This window comes from Saccostrea echinata, unplaced genomic scaffold, assembly GCF_033153115.1.
Source record: "Saccostrea echinata isolate AGI-Se365-2 ecotype Australia unplaced genomic scaffold, CSIRO_AGI_Sech_v1 ptg000005l, whole genome shotgun sequence".
NCBI lineage: Eukaryota > Metazoa > Mollusca > Bivalvia > Ostreida > Ostreidae > Saccostrea > Saccostrea echinata.
Genome location: NW_026889754.1, coordinates 1025348 through 1036248, shown reverse-complemented (window position 1 = coordinate 1036248; position 10901 = coordinate 1025348). Strand labels below are relative to the sequence as shown.

Here is a 10901-nt window from a genome sequence, read left to right as displayed (position 1 = left end):
GTTCCCTCTGTAGGCAACATGTTATCCAAGTCAGAAATTAACCTTAAATTCATTGTTTTCCTGTCTGGTTCACATTCAATAAATTCCAGGGATATAAAAACAAAGACAAACAGTTTCTTATTTCGCACGTATGACGTCATTCTTTTGAGGGGTTTATTAGTGCTTACAACTTGAGACGTTCACCGCTTATTATACATGTATGTAACTGGCAAAAAGGAGAAGCTAAAATACAACAGTTATAAATAAAGGACTGTGTTTCTGTTTAAAAAAAATCAATGTTGAAGGACCATAAAAATTGTATGCGCTTGATCTGCTTATAAACTATTCAAACTCTATTAATATTAATCCTGCTCCCGTGTTTTAAAGATTTACAAAAAGGTTACATCCATTTCCTATTTATGGGGCATTTGTTTAAATAAATCAATATTTAATATAAAACAAATATCTTCCTATCTCTCTGTAACGTGGAAAATGTCTAGCGTTTCCTTCTAAATGTGGATCGTATTTACAAAAATAGCAATGTTTGCAACATACACAAATTTATTACATACTTAGTAACAAATACGGGTTTTTCCATATGCAATGCTGTTTACTTTACATTGACACTATGCATGCAATATATATTTCTGACTTTGATCTTTGGACCCTAAAGTGTTTTAAGTCATTGGGGAGTGGTGACATGAAAGCGCAATACATGATAAGTGTCTTAAATGGCCCCTATAAATTAATATCTTAATTTTATTTTATATATAGCCTTACTTTGCAGAGCTTTACACGTGACCTTTATTTGTAATCTTTAATTTGATCAAAATGCTGTTAATTTAGAAATATGACATCATAAAGTTCACCTTTTCCCCCCATTTTAGCATATTTTGTATTTAAAAAAAAATGCTTATTTTCTTGTATATTTTCTTTCAGAAAATATTGAGCGCAAACTTGGACAAACTTCTATATTTTTACCAAAGATGTATCTATCCAAGACTAATTATTGACAGAAAAATTTTGCATGTTCTAAGCTGCGCTCTATGTTTCCCATAAAAAAAGTAGGGATGTCAAAATATTTATTTTCTTTAGTCGAATATTCGATTGCATTATTCGAACGATAGTCGAATATATTCGAATCTTTTTCGGGAAATAAAATTTTATTTCAAATCTCTTTGGTACATGACGTATTTTTAATCTCAAAACCGTTTTTTTTTTTTTTAAATTTATTAAAAAGTAACAACAAAATTAATGTTACACACCGATGTTCACATGCACCTAAAATGTGGATAGCGTGTTTATATTAACTAAAACTTGTCCATAAATCTGTCTGCAAAGACGTTTTAGTAAGCATAAAAAATGACAGTACTATATATTTTTTAAAGCTTATTAAAATAATTGGGGGAAGGGGGTTTAAAACACACGCTATCCACACGCCAGATGTCTGTAATAATGTTAAACAGCTGAACATGCTTTTTGTCCCGGCTATCAAAATGTCTTTGAAATTTGTAAAAGAATATTAATTTTATAATAATTATCGTAGTGTCCAAACATGTCACGGCTATAATGGGTACATCATTTGAGATCAAGTCCAATTAATAATTTTACAAACAAAGCCCAGTATACTGAGATAATTTTATTACAAAAACAACACATTAATTGACAAATAATTCACGCTTAAGTGAAGCATTTCTAATTACTGTACTATCTACATGTAAAGTCAGCAGACTTTAATGAGGAAAATTATCTTATCGACTGTGTCTGAGGAAAGATGGTTTCTCAATTTTAGGATGAGAATTCCATCTCTTTATAAATCTTTTATTTAATTTATTTATTCGAATGTCGTTTTGTTATTCGATTGTCGGTCCATTCGACTGATAGTTGAATAGTCGACTATTCGTTGACATCCCTAAAAAAAGTCAAGAAAAAGGCACATTTTTGTCTTATTTTGATTGGATTTTTTTTTAAAAAAGCATCATTTCTGACGTCATTTACAGCCAGTTAGGGCACTTAAATGTTAAAAATATATTTGAAATATCTCTAATATAATCTCTTCTACAAAATAAAAAACAATTATACATATCTGAATCCCATTCTGAAATGTTGATTTTGGGGGGCCAAAATTGACTCTTATCATATGTAGTCCTTTGTCAAAGTATAAGATATAGCTTTGAAAAAAATGTGTTACAGATTGTGAGAATTTATGACCTCTAACTTTTTCACCTCAAAATTAATAGGAATCTTCCTTACGTCATAGTGGGTTGTGATGTTAAATTTTGTAGAAGATCCCTCCTCCTCCCCCCCACCAAAGTTTTTATCCGGAAACTTTAATTTGTAATATATATGATTTTTTACCTTGACCTATGACATTTTGACGTTAAAATCAAAAAGGGATCTTCTTTAAACGATGAAGAGTTTAAATGTAAAACTTCATTGCAAAAGCTCAAATACTTTTAAAGATATTGCCAAAACGAAAGTGTTACACACAAACAGAATGAATGAATTTATGACCTTCACCTTTGACCATTTGACTTAAAATCAATAGGGGTGTTCTTTAGGCCATAGGGAATTGTGATATAGAATTTCATTACAAAAGCTTAAATCTTTGAGCTATCACCCGGAAACGAAAGTGTAAAACACATACAGAATATATGAATTGATGACCTTGACCTTTGACCTTTTGACCTCAAAATCAATAGGTCTTCTTTAGGCAATAGGTAGCTGTGATATAAAATTTCATTGTAAAATATCAAAAGCTTCTTGAGAAGCTCAAAACTATCGTTTTACACACAGACAGAATTTATGAATTGGTGTCCTTGACCTTTAACCTTTTGACCTCAAAATCATTAGGGGTCTTTTTTAGGCCATGAAGCGTTGAAATTCAAAACTTCATTCAATTATTTTTAAAGATATTGCCAAACGAAAGTGTTACACACATACAGAATGCATAAATTTATGACCTTGACCTTAGACCATTTGACGTAAAATCAGGAGGGGTTTTCTTTAGGCCAACGGGAGTTGTGATATAAAATTTCATTGCAAAAGCTCAAATATTCTTGACTTATCACCCGGAAACAAAAGTGTTACACACAGACAGAATATATGAATTTATGACCTTTACCTTTGACCTTTTGACCTCAAAATGATCAGGGCCTTCTTTACGCCATAGGTGGCTGTGATATAAAATTTCATTGTAAAAGATCAAAAACTTATTTATATATCATTTGGATACTATTGTTAATCTCACAGACAGAATTTATAAATTGGTGTTCTTGACCGTTAACCTTTTGACCTCAAAATCAATAGGGGTCTTCTTTAGGTCATAAGGTGCTGTGATATAAAATTTCATTGCAAAAGCTCAAATCTTCTTGAGTTATCACCCGGACACGAAAATGCTACACACAGAATAAATGTATGAATTTGTTACCTTGACCTTTGGTCTTTTGACATCAAAATCAATAGAGGTCTTCTTTTGGACATAAGAAGATGTGATATAAAATTTCATTGCAAAAGCTCAAAAGCTTGAAATATCGTCCGGAAACGAAAGTGTTACACACAAACAGAAATACAGACAGACATTAAATCAATATCCACAACTTTCAATGAAAGCGGGGTACAATTATAGTTCATTTTAACAACATCATAATCCAAATTTATTCTAACAAGAAAATTATTACTCATGAAATAAAAATCCCTTTTTCCAATGATAAAGTCAGTCGCCCGCGTGGCGCTGTGGTTAGAGCGTTTGCTCTAGAGTCGCGGAGTAAGGAGTTGATCCTTGCGTCGAGGGTTCGAATCCCGCTGCAGGACGCGGAGACCGGTCCTTCGGATGAGACCATATAAACTGAGGTCCCGTGTCGCAGTAGGTGCTGGCACGAAAAAGATCCCTCACTGCTCAGAGGCTGAAAGTGCCGAGTACAATTCTAAATTTGTAATCCTCCATCGGCATGTGGTGGCGTCTCAATATGAATGAAAAATTCTCGAAGCGATGTTAAACAAACAAACAAACACTGATAAAGTCACTGTAATTGCTACAATATAAATTCCGTGCTGGTTTAATAAACTTTCATTTATTTAACTATCAGTATTTAACTAAAATGATTATGATATGAGTAGATCCAAATTTAAAATGTTCAAATAATATGTCCTTTTTAAACCCTATAGGTTTACAAAGTGCAGGAGTATGGTAATTGTCGTCGTCGATTACAGTGTAATTTAAATCACTTATAAACTGAAATGTAAATTCAACTGAAACTGTTTGGATATGCATGCTCCCTCCCCCTCCTCAACAAAAAATTCTGAATTCCTACGGGCTTGTGTATGTAAAATCCAGGATCATGAAGCAGTCTTGGACTTATAATTTCTAATAATTTCTATAATTCATTAAATGAATGAAATATCTTGAGATAACGAACAGTATTCAAGCTCAAAACTCCATTAAACAATACAAATTTTGGAGCAGAGAAAACATGGACCTCTACAACATCAGAGGTGGGATCAGGTGCCATGGAGGAGTGAGCATCCCCTACCGACCGGTCACACCCGCTGTGTGCTCCTTTTCATGATCGGGAAATAACGGGAAAAGTGTGTAAATAATAGTCTAACAATTAGTATGAAAAACGTCAGGCAGCATGAAATATATGGAGATAACGAACAGTATTCAAGCTCAAAAGTCCACTAAACTTTACAAAATAGGAGCAGAGCAAACACGGACCTCCAAAACATCAAAGGTGGGATCAGGTGCCATGGAGGAGTGAGCATCCTCTGCCGACCGGTCACACCCGCCGTGTGCTCCTTGTAACGGAAAAATCCGTGGACAGTTCAGTGTGCAAATAATGGCCTAACAATTACTATGAAAAACGTCAGTCAGCATTTGACTTAATGATAAATTGTATTTGCTGACAAGGTCATTGTATCGACCATAGAACTTACGGAATAACGACTTTAACCAAGACTATTGACATTCTTGTTCCATCAACTTGTTTGTCAATAACTTACCTCGTTTTAGAAATTGTTCATACGTAGAGCATCGCGGCTCTTGCGTATTAAATCAACTGAGAGATATAATTTATTATTACATTAAATTAAGAATGTTTTTTAAAATTTTTTTTTAAAGGAATGTATAAAAGATACTTTACGCCAGCAGTTTAAACGGAATCATTCATTTTGCTAAAATTTTAGAATCAACTTTAAAGTTTGGGTTTTATTCAATGTTTTAATATAGTTCACGAGACACCTAAATTAAAAGCGTAAGTTCTCATCATTCTTATTTAATTTTTTTTTTAAAATCACATACGAACAAATATAACCATAGAAATATATTTTTATCATTATGAAATGGCTTAAAAACGTAAAAAAAAAAAAGTCGCTCGAAAAAAAGAATCATCAGAAAAGGTCTTCTAAAAATAAATGCTCTTCGCAGAGCCCTGCTCAGTAATTAAGAAAGAGCCCTGCTCAGTAATTAAGAAAGGAAGAAAAATGAACCCGTTAATGTCTTTTACCATGGCAAAAATACGTATTTTTTGTTTAATAGAAAATACGATCTGCGTGTCTATAATACGAATAAAGTGATCTTTATTGTATTTATTTATTTATTCATTCAATAGACTGTATCTCAAACACCAAATGCTTGCAGAACGCTTGAGTCGTAACTTCTCGGGTCGAACATGGTATGGGGACGTAAACACCTGTCACCTTCTAGATTGCGGGAAAAAAACTGGTGCCAGCACCCCCGAGGTCGTACACAATGTAACGTGATAGGGATGTCAATGATTTGAGCTGCACACATCATGATTTGTACAGCAAAGGTAAGAGGAGTTATTTGTTAAGAATAATTTGTTTAGATTTTTGTCGTACATGGTCACTCTCTACCATCGGCTCATACATTTATGTTTGAGAGAGGAACGAACGGCAACTCTGCATAGGAGATTGGTACATGGTTGTAAATTATTTATCGTCAATTCTCGTTACAAGTTTTTTTGTGGATTTCGGACTTACAATGTATCCCCATGATACAGCGCTGATTGTTGACCAAGTAAGTCCAACACGATTCCGGGGTCGGGTGAGTCCCAGTGCAGAGGACTTATAAAAAAGAATCTCTCTGATCTAAACTGACCTACAGTATAAATAGATCTTTCCTGCGATAAAGAGACGATTTGAAACCTCAGACCATAGTCAAGAACGATAACTCTATTCATTGTAAACAAGATCATACTAGACCATTTTAAAACATTTCATTTGTTCTTCTCTGTGATTTGTTTGTCACATATTTCATTATAAATGATAATACACGTGCAAGAATTAATATAGATCTAGATGTATTGTTTTTCTAATCAAAACTATATTTTCTTTTAAAAAAAACCCTTTTAGAATAATGAACTTAAACCTAGGTTTAACAGGTCCAGGAAAATCACTATATTTAGCTATATAGCTTAATTTACCTATATAGCTTTATTTACCTATATAATATAGCTTTATTTAGCTATTTTAGAATAAGTTTCTGTTTTATGAAAAGCAAACAAATATCGCATGAAAATTATGGCTGATATTTTTTTAAAAAGGTTTGATAAAAACAACCTAGGGCACAGATAGTGAAAACATTGCCTCTTTCAAACACTTTTTAACCAAAAAATGCATCTCTATTATTTGGATAGCTGTCCATTACTGGAAGTGCGATGAGGCATGACTAAGTGTGATTGCCTTGCATTGTGCTGAATTATTACCAGTCAATTACCTTGTTGACCAAAACTGCTTTTCTTTGTTAAAGTAGCTGCTTATTCACAGATTAACTGTTGTACATAGTCCCGAAACTTTTAGGTCTTTGATTGCAATTGCGCAAAAGGAGAAACATTTTTAAAAGTGGGTTTTTGGTGAATTGTTTTCAGTCCATTTCAAAGTTGAAAACTAATACTGCCTCATTATGCGACTTTTTGTCTGCTTTTCATAAAACAGAAACTTATTCTGAAATAGCTAAATAAAGCTATATTATATAGGTAAATAAAGCTATATAGGTAGATTTAGCTATATAGCTAAATATAGTGATTTTCCTAGACCTGTTTAATGTTTTTTTAACTGTAAAAAGTCCTGTGTATTGTAATCAAAAACTATGTTTGTAAATGTAAACAAATATAGGCTGATGTGATGTGTATATTTATAACGTGTTTGTAAACGTAAACAAATATAGGCTGATGTGATGTGTATATTTATAAGTAACTCCAGGTTTTTTTAATATAGGCAGTTTTGCATGATTCAACAGCTAACCCTTGTCTTGTTTTTATAAACACAGAGAGAATATAAATCCGTCTGCCTGCCCGCCTTCATTTTTCAGAAAAATTAGATGAGAATCTAGGAATTTTTTTATAATAGCCCAGACTTGTCAAAATTTTTAAATCATTATCAGACATTTGGTCTGACAAAGTCAAATGTTCTGTTGGACCAGTCAAAGTTTTATCAGACCAGATAATTATATGTACCTTATTTTGACGCTGTGAAAGTCTTCTGAATAACAGCACCAAAATGCCCTGGATTATTTTCAACAGCCTTCAATCTTACAAGTTTCCTTCCTTGGGATAGAAAGTCTTTAATAAAAGACGTAAATGACATGTTTTATGACTTTGCTATAACAAATTTAATAGGCTGTCGTAAACACGCTGTGTACGCGGCCATTTTTCCGGTGTTTGTGACCTTCAGCATCCCGACCCCGACCTTTATTAAATTTGCATCACGTTTGATTTTTTTAAACGGTCATCTGGACCGACGTTTTCTTAAAAGTTGTTGGTCCAGACAAATTTTTACCGGCCTTGCCAACAGGACTGACGGATTTCGACAAGTCTGATAGCCTAATGTCAAAAATGTCAGAAATAATTCAACTGATTATTTTCAAATGAAATAGATAAGAAAGGCCTAGGCCTTAATTGTATACTGGTCCTGGTAACCTAGCTGTAGGGCACCTCCTGTTTGTAAAGGTTTGATCCTACAGGTACCACCTCAGAGGTGTGTCATAGACATTTGTAGTAAGGTGGGACGATACAACTTTTTCTATATCAATACATATCATGATATTAAAGCCACGATAGGATATGTATCACAATATTTTGAATTGGTTAATTAAAAAATCTTTTTGTAGCGAAATGAAAAAAATTTCTTCACAAATAAGAATAATTTATTCGTAAACAATGTATATCAATGTTTCCCCAGCTTTCGGCCAAATTAACTGCTTCAATGGATAAAAATGCCGATTCGAAATCAAAAATTAAAAAGTAATTCTTGCAAAAGTCCACAAAGATTTTGTTCATAAACCTTAACCTCAAGCCTGTTACAATTGATCTCTAGCCCTTTGAAATAAAGGGAAAACACATATCTGTCATAAAACAAAATAATTCCACTCAAGTGGTGTTAATTATTATGTATTTCATATGAATATTTATGTTTAGCACACTTATCTTGTATAATAAACCAAAAATGTTAAGTAAACAAAGAAAAAAAAAAAAGAAAGATTTTTTTGCGATTATTTGAGTATTTTTACTTACCTGTCAATACTTGTATCATCCTCACACAGAATTGATATTATGGATACAGTGTATATCTGTATATTGTCTACACCCTAATATGTAGTGATGTTATCGATACAGTGTATATCGGTATATTGTCTACATCCTAATATGTAGTGATATCAGATACAGTGTATATCGGTATATTGTCTACACCCTGATATGTAGTGATGTTATTGATACAGTGTATATCGGTATATTGTCTACACCCTAATATGTAGTGATGTTATCGATACAGTGTATATCGGTATATTGTCTACACCCTAATATGTAGTGATGTTATCGATACAGTGTATATCGGTATATTGTCTACACCCTAATATGTAGTGATGTTATCGATACAGTGTATATCGGTATATTGTCTACACCCTAATATGTAGTGATGTTATCGATACAGTGTATATCGGTATATTGTCTACACCCTAATATGTAGTGATATCAGATACAGTGTATATCGGTATATTGTCTACATCCTGATATATAGTGATATTATTAATACAGTGTATATCGATATATTGTCTACATTCTAATATGAAGTGATATTATCGATACAGTGTATATCGGTATATTGTCTACATCCTAATATGTAGTGATATTATCGATACAGTGTATATCGGTATATTGTCTACACCCTAATATGTAGTGGCTCTTCCTTTCCTAAGGCGCCAGAATTAGAAGTGAAAGTCACCTGCAGGCTTTTGGATATGATCTTAAAAATGTAGGTCCCATGTCACATCATGAAGATCTTAACCTTGTTTGTCCATAATTGCCACACATAGGATAAAATTTATGATACTTCACCTTAAGCAAGTGATGTCTTTTTACATGTTTTAGAAGTGGGGGGGGGGGGGGGGGAGTCATGTACCATAATATGGGTACATTTACTCATAAATATGAAAGGCCACAGTTTACAGATTTCTTATTTGATTTAATAGATTAAATAAAAATGGCACTAGCTGAGCCTCTGTCCAAGAAAACTGGAAAAATGGAAGCAAGTGATGATGACAGAGATAAAAATTTGCCAGATCTCTCGACAGAGGAAAGTCAAAATAGTGAAGCAAATGATAAGGAGGAAAATGTAAATCTGTGTGAGCTTTCTACAGAGAGAAGTCAAAAACGGGAATTGAGTGATCTTCAAGATGATGAAAATAGCTTGGTAAGAATTAATGTGAACTTTGCAATTTATTTAATTATTTTAAAGACCACTGACCTATTTCTTACTCTGAAGCTCACATTAAGCAAAAGGGTGATTAAATCTGTTCACTTTAAGCTCACCTAAGCCAATTTGTAAAAGGCTTTTATCATGTTAGTTAGTGACCTTTTCTGATCATAGTTTGTCTACTGTCTTTCTGTCTGTCTCTGTCAACTTTTTGACCTCACCTTAGCCAAAGGCTCATGTGATCTTTACTGATAGAAGTTTGTCCATTGTTCATCCGTCTGTCCTGTAAATGTTTCCTTTTTTTGACTTCCTTTCCAGAACCACTTTGCCACTCTCATCTAAACTTGGTAGTTAGGCCATCTTTAAAAAATTGTTTGGTTGCCCTCTCCTGACCAACTGGTAAAAATGGGCTCAAAACTTTTTTCACCTCCAGGAAGCAATTATTTTTTTTATTGATGGCCTTGATTATTCAAATCAATATCCAAGCATCCTCTGTCAGATAATCTTTGTTTGCCTTGAGCATCAGGGTATCTCTACATTTGGGGAAAGCTTTTATCACACTTTATAAGGTAAAATCATATGTAATGTATTAATTGTGTAAGTGCACAGCAAGGGTGGAGACTAAACATCTTTACTATTTGTATTTTCTTTGTTCCTCAAAGGACTCAGAGAGTGAAACACCGAGTTCCAGTAAGATAAGAAAGACACACCTACCATTGACTTCCTCGGATTATACGACGGGGAACGAGTCTGAAGAAGAATTGGACTTAAGCTGCTCAGGTGAGGAAGGTGTGAACGATTCTGTAGGTAACTGGGAATATAAGGACTTACTGGGCTTGAACATCTGTTACAAGGAGACACCAGAATCATTGGAAAACTTTATCCAGGAAGTCAAGGACGCTTTCTTGAATCGGAAGGGTTTCTGTCCTGATTGCAGTGAAGTAACCAGAAGTTTAAAGAGACACCTAGAAGAGAGTTTGACATTTTCTTATGATTTAAGAAAGATTAAAGACCTTGCGTATACTTCAGTGGATTATAGAGAAGATGAGTTAAAGAAAGTCCACCGAGAGATGGAGGAAATTGTGAAAAAGATGTGGAGAAATTCTGAAAATATGCAGTCTAATAGACAGTAAGTTATAAGTTACCTGTGTTAAAATGAAATTTGGTGAAGAAAAAAATTAATTTACCTGCATCAACAGGGGTCTAGAATT

At 33.5% G+C, this 10901-nt stretch overlaps 1 protein-coding gene across 1 annotated transcript; it reads left to right on the top strand.

Annotated features, from left to right (window-relative positions):
- Positions 1–5702: 5702 nt before the first annotated feature.
- LOC133179914 (uncharacterized) lies at positions 5703–10823 on the top strand. The gene is made up of 3 exons (XM_061314591.1): positions 5703–5789; positions 9467–9687; positions 10353–10823. Exons 2-3 carry the CDS (start codon positions 9478–9480, stop codon positions 10821–10823), a joined length of 681 nt encoding a protein of 226 aa, XP_061170575.1. The 5' UTR covers positions 5703–5789; positions 9467–9477.
- The last annotated feature ends 78 nt before the right edge of the window (positions 10824–10901 follow it).

Excerpts from the sequence above, each read along its gene's own strand:
- LOC133179914 (XM_061314591.1), top strand. The coding sequence starts at position 9,478 with ATGGCACTAGCTGAGCCTCTGTCCAAGAAAACTGGAAAAATGGAAGCA. Across the intron at positions 9,688-10,352 it reads AAGATGATGAAAATAGCTTG|GACTCAGAGAGTGAAACACC; the intron begins GTAAGAATTAAT and ends TGTTCCTCAAAG.